Source organism: Anser brachyrhynchus, assembly GCF_964034855.1.
Source record: "Anser brachyrhynchus genome assembly, chromosome: 17".
NCBI classification, from domain to species: domain Eukaryota; kingdom Metazoa; phylum Chordata; class Aves; order Anseriformes; family Anatidae; genus Anser; species Anser brachyrhynchus.
The window spans coordinates 9,774,314-9,788,192 of record NC_137710.1 but is presented as its reverse complement, the minus strand read 5'-3'; the positions used below and the strand labels follow the sequence as shown (position 1 = coordinate 9,788,192).

The window sequence follows — 13,879 nt, the reverse complement described above, 5'->3', positions numbered from 1 at the left end:
CTACATGAAAATAGCTTTTAGAAGGGATCTCCAAGGAGCGGGGAAGATAAATGGACAGTCTGGAGCTGTGTGGGGATGATTTACTGCTCAAACTTGACAAAGTGAATGTTAAGTATTTAATGGAATTGACGTGCTTTCAGGCGTCCTCTCCAGGACTCAGGAGAAAAACAAGCAGTCTGAGAAGGACAGCCTTCAGCATCACGCCTGCTGCACCTCCCTCCCTGTCTCCCGGTACTTAGGAAAAGCTGGGACTTCTCTGAACCGAGTTGCAGGATACTCTCAACAGGTCAGGCCCAAAAAAGAGAGCCAGGCAATAGCAATTCCACTGCCCTAGCTGTATCTTAGTCCCTGCACAGTGGATGAAGCTTAGATGCCTTCAGCTCACCATCCTTTCCTCCCACAGACCTGAAAGGAAGGTACCAAACCAGAGAGGGCGCAGACAGCTGGGGGACCTACCAGCCTGCAGCAACTGCTTAGGGAGGGTGGTGAGTCCTCTCCACCCTAAGCAGAGCTCAGCTGCGAGGGTATAGAGGAAAATTCAGACTAGAAGAGACCTTAGGAGGTCTCTAGTTCGATGCAGGATCACCTATGAGGGAGGTCCCACTTTGTTGCTCAGTATTTTATCCAGTATGGTCATTTTCCCTGACATCAGTTCAAACCTTGTTTTAACTTTTGTTCCTTGTCTCCTGCCACACACCCATGCAAAGAGCCTGGCTCTATCTCCTTGATAATCTCCTTGCAGCTACTGCCTGGCTGCCATCAGGTCCCCTCGAAGCATTCCCTTCTGCAGGCTGGAGGTGCCTCATTTCCTCCACCTCTCCTCAAAGCACTGGTGCACCAGCCCCCTCAGCACCATCTTGGTGGCCCTCACTGAACTCACCTCAATTTGGCAAGGTCCTGTCAGTGCCTTTCTTGTACTGGGGGTCCCTGAAACTGTACACAGAATTCTTCTGCTCAACTTACGCATCTTATCTTTTTCCCCCTTACCCTTTGGTTAACAATCTGGCAGAGCTACTGCTTTCCTTACAACACCACTCTGAAGAGATGGCCAAAAAGGTCATGTTTTGACTACATAAAATGGCCTTCAATTCACATTCCAGAAGTTTATCACATCGAAGTAGACATCACAATAGCCTGTCTTACTAATTTTCAATATTCCCAGTGAAAAAGCAGGCAGAGAAGGGCTGAATTTTCCTCCCTTAACACTCTCGTAAATCTTTATCTTGCTTTCAAGAAAAAGCAAACACAAAGCACTTCAAGAACTGCAGTAAAAGTTCAACACCACATGTATTAATTTATATATATAATTATTATTATTATTTTTTACAAGTAATTATCATTTATATCAGGCATCTTGAATGTTACCTGAAAATACTGCTAAAAAGCATTTCCCTTCTCTTAGTTTAATGCCTTTTGGCATAAGGGCATGCATGATACAGAATGGGAGCCATTTTTTCCACTTTAAGTCAGAAGCTACACTTGCTTTTTTCCCCATGCCCTACAGTTCTAAGAATTGGTTGGAAAGAATTTAATTGAAGTTGCTTTATTCAAAATAAACCAGCAATAAACATTTGCTTCATGTAAAATGAGGAAACAACATGAGTGATATTTACTAGTAAGGCTTAACTGTATCGTGGCTGACAACCACCCATCGCGATGCTCCTATTTAAACAAAGCCAAACTCTTCCTTCTTTTTCCTCCTTTTTTAATTTACTGGGAAAAAGTAGAAAGATAGCTATCAGATTTCCAATATTTGTTATAAGTTTATTTAAACTTGCAAGACAGTTAACACCAAACTAAAACCAACTTACTCCTTTTGCAGAGGAATGACGACTTCTCGTAGCAGTTTTCAGCATACCAGCTGTGTAAACCATGGTGCCGAAGGGTAGGAAAATGGAAACACTGAAGCTGGGCACAAAGAACGTTTTCATTTTCAGACATAGCCGTACCAAAGATAGGGTCAGGGGGTAAAAATACTTCTGAAGAGCCTAGAACAAGATGCATTGGTGTAAGCAGCCTGCGGGTATGCAGAGCTTTAGAAAGGCTCTGTAATGTCACTCATTGCACACACACCAGATATCCTGCAAGGCTACTGTCCTCTAGCTTTAGCTTCCATTAGCAGCACTCCTCCGGGGGAAGGCGAGGAGTGGGGAGGGAAGGGGTGAGTCACAGAGAGAAGAGGCTGCTGTTGTCAGAGAACTGTGTAATTCTGACATTCTGCTATGGTAGGAGCATGTTCTGCTGTCTCCACAAATGCTTCTTTCCAGGGTCCCATGGGGTTTGCCTGCCAATTCTTATGCACCTCTTCAAACAGTGAAGAGTTTGAACATGCTAAGGAGAAATGTAGTAGTAACCAGTACACTTGAAGGTCTGGCCAAATGCTAGTGAAGCAGGAACCTACACAAATCTCAAACCTGGTACTCCAAGCACCTATCAGTGCTTCCAGTACATCATCTATCCTGTGCAGCACGCTGCAGAGCTGCTCCCCCACAGCCCACGTTGCTGGTTTGGAGTGCAGTGCAGAACAGGGCTATGCTGCAATGCCCCTCCTGCTCCTGCAGTGGGGATACATGTACTCTTTGGTCCTCCATCAAACTGTTAACAGGCTGCATGTCATGGGTTCCAAAGAGCAGGGACTTAACATCAAGTTATTTTTCCCATTGCAGGGCATGGGTAAGGTATTAAGGGTATTGTATAACTAAAAATTTTGCTTCTGACCAGCACCTTAGTGTTAAATTAGTCAGTATTCAAAATTTTAGAGATTAACAAGAAGCCAAAATACAACAATTGTGAAAATTAGATTGATACGTCTTTAGAAGCCTGCTTTCTAAATCTGTGCTTAAACATTGACTTCAACAGCTCCTGCAATTAGCATATTAAGCAGCCTAGTCACACGATGGTCCTTTCAAACACATCAGACTGAAGTCTGATAATTAACGCAATTAAGCTCTCCTATCATTTTTTTGAGGGTTTTACTTCCACATCTCCCAATGATAGATTAAAATTTTCAAGCTATAGGACCCTAAAATCACTTTTCAAGCAGATACTAGGAATTCACAGTCTACCTCACTACAAGTCAGTGGAACTTGAATAAAATCTTTCAGAAGCTACTGAACGCTAGTATGGACTTTACTTCATACAGGTATGTTTTTATTAAATAAAAGACTTGCAAGCAAAAGACTATATAGCATTGAAAAGCCTTACATTCATATAATGAATCAAGTTGAAGACAACTTATGATATAAACAGACATCACAATTCTCTGTAATTTATGCCTCCCTAGTTATAACACTTGATCAGCAGATGGCAGTGCAGTCAACTTTCTGAAGAGCAAAGAAAGGTCCTTTTAAGGATAATTGTTTTTTTTCCCTTGGAGTTCATAGGAGAAGCCTGCCCGTATAAACAGTTTTGTCCAGATGAGGAATAGCTAACCCTTACGAGGGAAAGGTGGAACTTCCTCCCTGCCCTTTTCCTATTGTCAGAAGGCATCTTTAGGTGCCTTACTTTAAGGAGCTAATGGAAATGTTCCTGCCTCCACGAGAAGGAGCAATTTCCTCTGAATACTCAGCCAAATCTGCTTACTTAAATGACAAAAGAAATCAATACTTTTGCACATGGCAGCAAGGTAAAACAAGTCCCATCTCTGGAAACCTACTCAGGTTCAATCCCTTCTCCTGCATCAAAAGTAGGTTTTTTTGTTTTTTTTTTAAGATCCACCTGTTTCACAAAATTCTGCTCATAATTATATATCTGTACATAATGGACAGTTACCCTTGCAAATTTCCCATTACTGAAAACTGTATATGAGAAGAAAACTACCCTGGATTCGTCTTCAAACGCTACACTGGAATTCACAGTGCCGATGTGTAAAAACCTGTTTTTTTTTCCTTGACCTATATCAGCACAGAATTTAGACATTCAATTCTACACATTTGATTTCATATAATGACTGAGACAAACTAATCACTCACCCGAATTAGTTAAAAATAAAAAGAATAAAACCGTGTCTCTGCATTTGCAGCATAGGGAGCTGCTTCTTTTGCCATTGAAAAAAGTTCAGCCGGAGATGCCTATCAGATTAATGCTTGATTCTCCATAAAAATAGTTATTAATTCTGGGCTAAGGTAAACTTTCTCTTGGTTTAAGTAAACTGCCTGCATTATTTCAAGGTGCAAAAAGCTCTGGGTAATTCTGCAAAATAAGATAACTGAAAAGCATATAAAAACCTACCAACATTAAAACCAAATCCTACACTAGTTTGCACAAATACTATAATCTGGAATCAGCTGTTAATCTAGACATTCACCAGAAGGAATGAGAAATGACAGAGTAGTTTCTTTTGCTCAGCTTAATCATGGGGAAATCCTAAACAAACTTAAAAAACACATTCCTTCCACAATACATCACTGAAAAGTCATGAAATTTCTTACACTTGAAAATTAGGCATGTGTATTAAAATACTTCTGTTTTGATACTGTAAAGCAAAGCCGTTCCCCTACAGCATTTCAACACCATCAGTGAAAGAAATGATGTTCTTGCAGATAATATCGATGTTTTAAGATAGTTAAACGGACCACGGAAACCAAGTAATAATTTCAGAGGCCTACCTTTATAAGCTACTTCCCAGTGGCCTTCTAGGGAGTGATTTCGATTTGTGATCACATATTGATATCCAACCCAGAACCTATAAAAAAAAAAATCAAGTTAGATTCTAAAAATACAAGCCCAAAACATACTAAGAAATTAGAATACCTTACAAATTAAAATAAAAACCTTACAATATCTTGAAAATTAGCTTTGAAAACATTCTGATGACCTTTTTAAAAAAAAATTAGCGCATATGTTGGACAAAGTAAAAAGACACTACAGTTGAGGAATAAAGGAAAATACTTGATAGTTTTCTGTTTACCAATAACTCACTATGCCTTTTATTTCCATGCATAAGCAGCACCTTATTCTGTTGTTATAACAGCACTACAGTATCTTGAACTCAAAAACCACACAAAAGCATCCAGAACTCAAATATTTCATAAACATACACAACTGATGTCAGACACTGTTCAGGATCAAAATATCTAAGTCTCCGGAGACAGAGATACATGACTACTGAACCACTGCTGGTGGGTGATCTATCAGCATGGCAGCCGATGAGACTGACGAAAAACCCACAGGCAAAAAAAACCCAAGGAATTATGTTTGCTGTGAACTCACAGAATGAAATATCTCAAGTCACCAAAACACAGTTCTTACAATTCATGTTTGTTTGTTTGTTTTTTTCACTTCGTTCTTGTCTCAAACTTGCAGTCTTTGTCAAAGCTACTGGTGCTTAATGGAAACAAAAACTGTGTTGAAAATTTTAAAGAAATATTATTTCTATACAATGTAGTGCAGTGGTAAGTCACTTTAAAATTTATCTTCCCTGTTGCAGTTCAAAAGTATGTATGTTGCCGAGACAGCCTGAAAACAAAGACTACATTGTAGCCTGTTAATTTGCTAATGTTAATTAAAACACAAAATATAGAGATGGCCACTCTTACATGCTTTTACAAGGTTATCAACCTATAGTAAATTTTACCACTAGATTTTGTATACAAACTGAACTACCAGCAATTATATCATGCAGAAACCATTCTCATGTAATAGGAGATCTCTGTCCTTTTCCTTCCCACTCACCTACGTTGGTCCTTCCTTACAAATGTCTTTTCTTCCAAGTCCCACTCCTGTGCCAGGATAAATCTTAGCTCCTGGTCTGCAGTGAAGGTGGCAAGGGATCCATTCACCCGCTGACATGTCTGCACGGCGTCCCAGTAGTTCTCCCCGTTTAAATACACTCTGTAACAGCTGGCTGTGCCCTCGTAGTGGTGCCACCCTGTTGGGCACTTCCCTAGGAAACATGAAGAATAGAAGGGAAACCGTTCCCCCCAAATTAGGATCTTCCAGGTAACACATCCTAATCAGCTTATGACAATGCAATGTGTAATCACTTAGATGCATATACACAACATACCATGTATAATTTACCTCACCAATAGGAGATGCATGCATTACAGATCACAGGAGACTTCCTTTACTAATGCTTTTGACAAAGGATTTTTTTTAATGCCCTGAAAAACTCTTAGCGATGTTTCCCTGCACTGTGACAGCCTTTAAATTCTTTAATTAAGACTGATGATCTACAGTGGAAGGTTTTCCCTGAACAGCATTATAAATCCAATCAGTTTGATCAATCCAAGTCACAACAAGCTGTAAGAAGCAGGAATGATAAACCATAGGTGGCCAACTTAACGATCACATCTTTCTATTAGGTGGTTAGCAATATGCCCAACTTGCTGTGAGGATTTCAACCTTATTTTACAAACAAGCTCAGTAGTATTCATACTCCTGCGCACGGTCAATCACTAAAGGTGATGGGGATTTTGGGGCAATGGCTGTTTGCTCTGGAAAAATGTCATTGCACAGGACATCTTTAGAAATTAGGAAGGTGATGGTATGAACTGTAGTCTCTGCTTTCTCAATTAACTAAATTGAAGAAATATGCAAAAAAAGCCTCGAGGCATTTCTGAATGAAACAGACCCATGGGCTTTTGATGACTGGCATTCTTGGAGGTGATAGGTAACTAACAGAATCACAGACATAGGCTGATGAAATTTAAAACAGACATGAAATATGATTTTAGCGCCTGCAATTGCAGAATTAATTTTGCATGACACTTAAGAAAGGAACTTTAAATTCACAAACTGTTTTATGTTTGTTGCACGCATTCAAAGAGATCTTGTTCTCAAGCCTAGGAACTCCCTTCAGAAAAAGTGATCTTTATCATAAAATAGTGACACACTTAAATTTGAATTCCTTTATGTATCTTCCTTAGTCTTCATTTCTATTTAAAAAGCAATGGGATCTTCTAAGGTCTACTAGTCACATCACTGGGATGGGACAGAATACAACATGAGTATTACAGATATTGCTGAATCAATTTCTAAATTGTTTTATTGTCCTCTACAAATTTGTTTAACAAGTTAGCTACTGGAATCCATACTGAATCAAAATACCTATTTGAATAAGGCTCCCCCCCCCCAAAAAAAAAGAGCTAATTTTTCACTTGTGCTAATCACTTGACTTTTTCAGAATCCTACCGTATCTTCTCTGCATGTCCCCTTCCTAGTCTGCCCCATCCCTCCCTCCAAGCATGATCAGTGCTGGCTCATTCCCAAATCATTGGATGATCCAAGGAGCAAAAAAAAGAGAACAAGACCAGAAAGAGGAGGCAGGGGAGACTTTGATGCATTGGACCTAAAGAAATTCAAAGGCAGCAGTCACTACGAGCTACAATCAGTAAGAAGGACAGTTGTGGAACATTTATTATTTAGATAAGGCTGGTACCAGGATACAGAAAGCATCACCAGCAGTGATGCAGGTAAAAGGGCAGGGTGATATTGGAGCGGTATTTTTGAAGATTCCCAACTAACACTTGGAAGTAACAAGGAAAAAAAAAAACATTCAGGTCCTACTCTCTTCCTTGATAGTTCCTTCATAGACTTTTTCCTTCAGAGAACCAAGAAGGGAAGAATTTCCCTAAGTTCCCCACTTCCTAAAGAACATTATTCCCTCTTAAAAAGGGTACAAAAGTCACAACATCAGATGTGTACCTAGTTTACTAAGGATACTGCAACTTCTTCTAAGATCATCTTCAAAATGACTTCAATCAGAAGCAATCAATTTTGTTTTTCCCCACTTTCCAGGGGAAAACTGCAAGCTCACATCAAGAGACAGCTGACAGATTATCATGCCTGATGAAGGATGAAACCATCACTTAACTCATCACAATTACAGAAAACTAGGCCCACAGTTCATAAAAGAAAATCACAATTTCAGTTGCACAAAAGTAGTGTTACAAAGGAAGCTGGATTCTTCGTATGTATCAGCCTGCTATATAAACTGTGCAATATCACAGCACACACATAAAGGAAGTGTCCAAAAAACTTAAGGAGCACTTCACTTGAGCAAAGACTGGTCTAAAAGCCACGCAAGAGAAAAATCTATTAATTTCTCCTTAAGAGAACAATTAATCTAAATTGCTAAACTAATTAGTAGAAAGATGGGCCAGATTTCCCAGGCTGCAACTTACTGCTAAATCGGACAGGCTGTGCCACATTGACAGTGTGAAAGCGGGTCGTCTCTCCTCCCCTCCCTCGATTATGCCTGGAGTCCACATTCTCCTTCCCATGGTAAGTTCGCTGGTCCCCTGTCAAGCCTGAGGAGAAGGAGGAATAGTCAGTACCACTGAAAATGTAAGAAAAAGCAGATTTGATTTTACTAAACTTTCTATGGGCTTTAATTCAATACAAATCTATGATACATAATACAGGCAGGTAAATTAAGATGGTAGATCCCTGCAGTAACAGCCTGGCCATTTTACATGGGTCATAACAAAAATAATTGCAGTTGAAAAGAACCAATAAGCCATTACATTAATCTTGCAAAGTAAGATAAATATTTTGGCAGATTTTCAACAACTGCAGTTGTGCACAGAACTCGACACTTGTCATTTCAGTTGCTGCAGCAAATGCATCATTCCCAGTGCATTTTGTCTGTTCTTGTTTACAAGAACTACCCACTCTCCAGCTGCTCAGTTTCTCAATTGTGTGTTCAAAGATATAAGACAACTTCTCCAATGTATTTTCCAACACATTCTCTGAGATCTAGGACAAAATTAAAACCAGGAAAGAAAATCCATCCTCAGCCAGAAGAATCAGGCTTTTCATTCCTTCTCAGGCTTTCTAAAGGAAACATTTCATCATTATTTCTGAAACAAAAAACATACACACCCTAATCTGGGTGTCGGGGCTTCTCAATGGATGCATGAGACAAGTGGATTCAAGAGGTTACGAAAACACAATGCAAAATGTAATCCGCAAAAGGGGCACAGGTTAGGTGCAGACACTGCCAGCGAAACTAGCAAAGCCATAAGCAGGAAGGCTGGAAGGGTAGTGGGCAGAAACCTTTGAGAAAGGCAGATAAATACCAGAGTTCCATCTGGAAACAAGGAATTAACCTAAAAACAGAAAAAAGAAGAACCCAACAATGCAAGCATCAGAAATACCTACTTGTATGTCATCTAATACCACCAGCTGCTATTTGAGCTAATAGACTTGCACAGCACAAAGAGCTACGTAGACATGTATTTCTGTACATAAAAAAAAAAATCAGCTTATTTCCCTTTAAAGCTGATTAGCTCTATTTACACTAGCTAAACCAAATACACCAGCCATGGTCCAAAATAGAGAGCAGCTACATAGACTTCTTCAACAGCTTTAATTGCATCTGTCTGAAATATATTCAAAATAATTTCTCCACTAGCTTGAAAAAATCAAGATATCCAGAGCAATTTCATGATTATTTAAACTCCCAGCTGGTGGCTGCCTGGTGTGTCACCTGAGGGAAAGACCTCCAGAAGACCCACCATCAAACAAGGTACTCCTTGGGACCAACTGCACCAATGACCAAAACCAAAAAGTCTCAAGTAGGAGCCTAGGAACAGCAGAGCAGCTCTGCATTCATCTGGCTCTAGCATACTGAGTTTGTCCCAAGTTAATGGAGTTAGCAAGGATATTTAATTACCAGGTTACCCTAGGAATTACATGCCTATAGAGATCACCCATTAAGAAATGGCTATGTATAATACACTCACATGGCCTTGCAGGAATGAGGCAGTAATTCCAATGTTCCATATTAGAATGCGCTACATATCACAGGAAAGAAGTTAGTGCCAAGAAATTCAGTAAGCGTACATTTCAAAGGACACAAAATGGTAAAATAATTTGACAATGAAGATCATGGATTATTTTTATTCCTTTAAAGGCCAAACTATTTTTAGTTTTAGATTTTGCCTGCCGTTAACCCTAATGTTGCATTAGCATTATTTACACTATGATCATCAGAGTGATACTAACACATCAAAAAAGCAAATCTTTAATAAGTGTTACTTTTTAAAGTCTTAATATAATTAAGGTAGAATACTTTATCCAAGATGAACTGAGTTCAGCACCGGGAAGCCCTATTTTCCCATGGCATTAAATGGTAACATCTAAAGAGAAAGAACCGGTTGGAACCAAACAGAAGAAGAATTAGTTCCCTTTGAGAAGTGAGAGCAGATGCAGCACCATATGGCTGACCCTCCATGGCTAAACAGAACGCCCACGAGTACTTAACAATTTAACTCCCCTGGGAATAAAAGAGAAGTTTGCGGGTTTTAATACACAAGGGTTAAGAACAGGTTACTCACGCTAACGTCAAATTGACAGAATTTATACCAAATGCTTTGAGAAAAAGCTACACGGATCACACAAAGGGAGCTCGGTCAATCACCACCCAGAAGGAGGACATCCCCTCCTTCCTTCCCCGGCGTCAGTGGACCTGCCACCAAAACGAGAAGGGCTCAAGAGGCAAAAAGCAGCCACCACAAGTTCTCCTCCAAGCCCAACGCTGTCAGTTGCTTAATAAATCGGAGCTCTTCAAATAGAAAATTGCTTCTATATGACCTGAATTTTCTGTCTCTGAGAAAAGCAAAGATGACAAGTTTTTCCAGGGCAATAAAGAAAGAGCATGCTAATGAGCCTGTAAATTACTTGACTGTCATGAAAAGCAGTTGCAGATTCTAGTGGCAAAGGTGTAATTGGGCTGGTTTTCTATTGTGCAGTTTCAATACTTTGCAGAAGAATTTTCTGTGTACCCTGCTGTTCTGCTTTCCTTTATTAAAAATATTTATATCTTTAAATACAAATTAATAGTGCCATGGACTTAGCTTTAAGATAACAACTTGAGCCAGAAGATCAAAACCTATGTTTCAGTATCTCAAGAAGGCAAACAATGATTTTTCGTGCCTATGTGCACATTTAATATTCTGAAAGCTATCCAGTTGGGGAAGATAAGCTATTTCCCACATCCTTTATTTTCTAGATCCTACCACCACAAAAAAATAACAGCAACAGCAGTATTCTTACTAGCCAAGACAAACAGCTTTAAATATTCTTTGGTTCCATACAATTATGCTAGAAATGTGATTTGCTTGTTAGTTGGTGGGGAAAGGGGAAAAACAGGTTCAAGGGAAGATTCATGGGGTGCAATTTCTCTTTTCCCCTTGTAAACTATAGCACGCCTGACAGGAACATCCTCCAAACTGTTTCCAAATGGATCAAGCCACGATTAGTATTCATGCAGCTCCTTCCAATTTACAAACAGTTGCTAATTCACTCTAGCATGTTTACAGACTGAGTAATAGCAGCACACATCAAGAAAGTCACCCAACACGTCTGATTACATGACTCTCTTCAGTTGTTTAAAACTTCAAGCTACCAATTTAGAATTAGAGTTTGCCAGGCTGAATGGCTCCTGCTGAATTTTATATGGGTAAACTTTTTCAGGTCTGAGTCAATACTGTTCAAAAATTTTTCAGAACAGAAGTGAAGAGTCTGGAAGGGGGAGATATTTTGCTTACACTTCCAACCGCCTTTTAGTTGAACAAGTTCTGATGGCAAAACACAGCCCTGACAACTCACAGAAAGTTTTCTTGTGCACACAAGTTTTGCTGTTCCTCTTGGAGAGAAGGGAAAAAAAATGAAGGTGCCAAATGCTGTCAGGTCTAGGTCAGAAACAAATAAAACAAAATAATTTGCCCATTACTCACAGAAGCTGAAAATAATTCAGTAAAATTGCCCGCAGTCTTTACCATACATCCACAGAGACCACTCTGCAGCATTATCCACAGGATCTCCTTTCCGTACTTTGCCCGTGGTGTCTCGTTAGCAGAAGGAAGCACACAAGCAGTACAGAAAGCTCCTTTTTGCACCCCTCGGTGCATCTATCGTTCAGACCAAGGGAAAGGAAGCAAAAAGCCGAGTGGTGCAAATGGCACATGAGCCGAGGAGCTGAGAGCACACAAAAGCGAGAGCTGGCACCAGCTGAGACAGGAGCAGGCTCGACCATGAGCGTGCTGAGCCGCGTTGCATGGGGGAGCAAACATGACGCCGAGTGGAAAACTGCTCCGAGGAGCTCGAAGAGAAGCTGCAATCTGCCACACGGACCAGTCTGCTTTGCATCGAAGAAACAAGCAGACACAACAGACTGAGTGTCAGGGGCTTAAAGAGGCGCTTGCAGGGTCAGGACTCACACAGGGGGTGAACGCTGGGATCTGGGGAGTTGAACAAGTTCCCAGAGTTACTGTGCCACAGCAAACAAGTCACTCAAGCCAAACACTTCACAGGGATGGATGCAGTGTGAAGACTGTCTGGTTTGTGGAAGTGCTAAGCTATGACACCTGCAATTAAATTCAACAGGAGCACTTGAAGCACAGGACATGCTCCCTGGCACTGAGCACTCAGGAAGTCAGACTCCTGACACATCTGGGACACTCAAAACACTTGGCCTCAAATCTTTGCATTTCCATCATAAATGGGGAATCCTACCACATTTCATTATTCAAATTATGTCAAAATGAAATTGTTTATGAGGCTACCAGGTCTTGTGATACCTTATTTGTTCTAAGATTTGAGTTACTCCTGTTTAAACACAGATTCTCAAAACGTACATATGAAAGCTGCCTCGTCCCCTAAGCCTTAAATTTTCTGTCTAGCATATTACCTACTAAACCTTCAGAAAGCTTTTAATTCAATCTGGTAATTTGAGAGGTGATAGAGTTTCTGGATTAAATCCAGTTTCATGTCTAAAGATTTGGAAATATAGTTCTGACGTCCCCAGGGAGGGGTGATTGTTGTCAGGTCTGGCAGCTCCACGCTTTGCATTACCCACTGTGTTAGGCTAGGAAATTGATGCTAACCAAGACCAGCGTCCTGCTGTGCTGAGCACCAGTCAAACCAATAGATCGCCTGGCAGTGAAGAGCTCAGCAGGTAAACACCTGAAAGCAGGGTAAAAACAATGCATCGCCTCGGAGTTCGGTAAGGGTTCAGAAAAGGTGTGCAATTGATCGGAGGCATTTTGTCATTTAGCTTTGAAAAAGGAAAAAAAGGAGATGTACTAAAAAGTACGCAAAGGTCAACAGTTTAAAGACTGCAAATCTCTGCATGTAGTAGTTCATAAAGTATGCACAAACAGTCAAATTAAAGGAAATGCAAGACTAATCAACGGAAATGCTTTTCCCAACGTATCATTAAGCAAGGAAGATGTCCTGGTTCCAGTTAGGACAGAGTTAAGTAGCTCATAGTAGCTGGTAGGGTGCTATGTTTTGGATTAGGATGAGAAGAGCGCTGATAACATGCTGATGTTTTAATTGTTGCAGAGCAGTGTTTACACCAGGCCAAGGACTTTTCGGCTTCTTGCTCTGTCCTGCCAGCGAGCAGGCTGGGGGTGCAGCAGGAGCTGGGAGGGGACAGACCCAGGACAGCTGACCCAAACTGGCCAAAGGGGTATTCCATACCATCTGACGTCATGCTAAACAATATATAGGGGTGGCTGGCCGGGGTGGGGGGGCCGGCTGCTCGGGAATAGGCTGGGCATCGGTCAGCGGGTGGTGAGCAATTGCATTGTGCATCACTTGTTTTCTTACACATTATTATTGTTAATACTATTACCATTATCACTATTATTATTATTATTGTTATTATTATTTTCCTGTCTTAATAAACTGTCTTTATCTCAACTCACAGGCTTCACTTTCCCGTTTCTCTCCCCCCATCCCAGAGAGGGAGGGGGGAGGGTGAGCGAACGGCTGTGTGGTGTTTAGCTGCCAGCCGGGTTAAACCACAACAGAAGAATAGGGTTGAAACCATTTTGAAAGGAATATTTAAGCTTCCTGTCACACAAGGCAAAATGACAATTAGGTGATAGTGGAAGATGAACACATTATATCAACCACCTACGCTGGA

The 13,879-nt window shown here is 40.6% G+C and overlaps 1 protein-coding gene across 2 annotated transcripts in view; it reads right to left on the bottom strand.

The window, feature by feature from the left end:
• The window catches only part of DGCR2 (DiGeorge syndrome critical region gene 2), a 49,915-nt gene that overhangs the window by 11,294 nt on the left and 24,742 nt on the right, over positions 1-13,879 (bottom strand). For both annotated transcript variants that reach the window (XM_080559895.1, XM_080559896.1), the window contains exons 3-6: positions 8,127-8,252; positions 5,674-5,884; positions 4,608-4,684; positions 1,812-1,988 (exon numbers count right to left, since the gene is read on the bottom strand). In XM_080559895.1, coding sequence (XP_080416021.1) covers positions 1,812-1,988; positions 4,608-4,684; positions 5,674-5,884; positions 8,127-8,252 — 591 coding nt within the window. The remainder of the gene's footprint in view (positions 1-1,811; positions 1,989-4,607; positions 4,685-5,673; positions 5,885-8,126; positions 8,253-13,879) is intronic.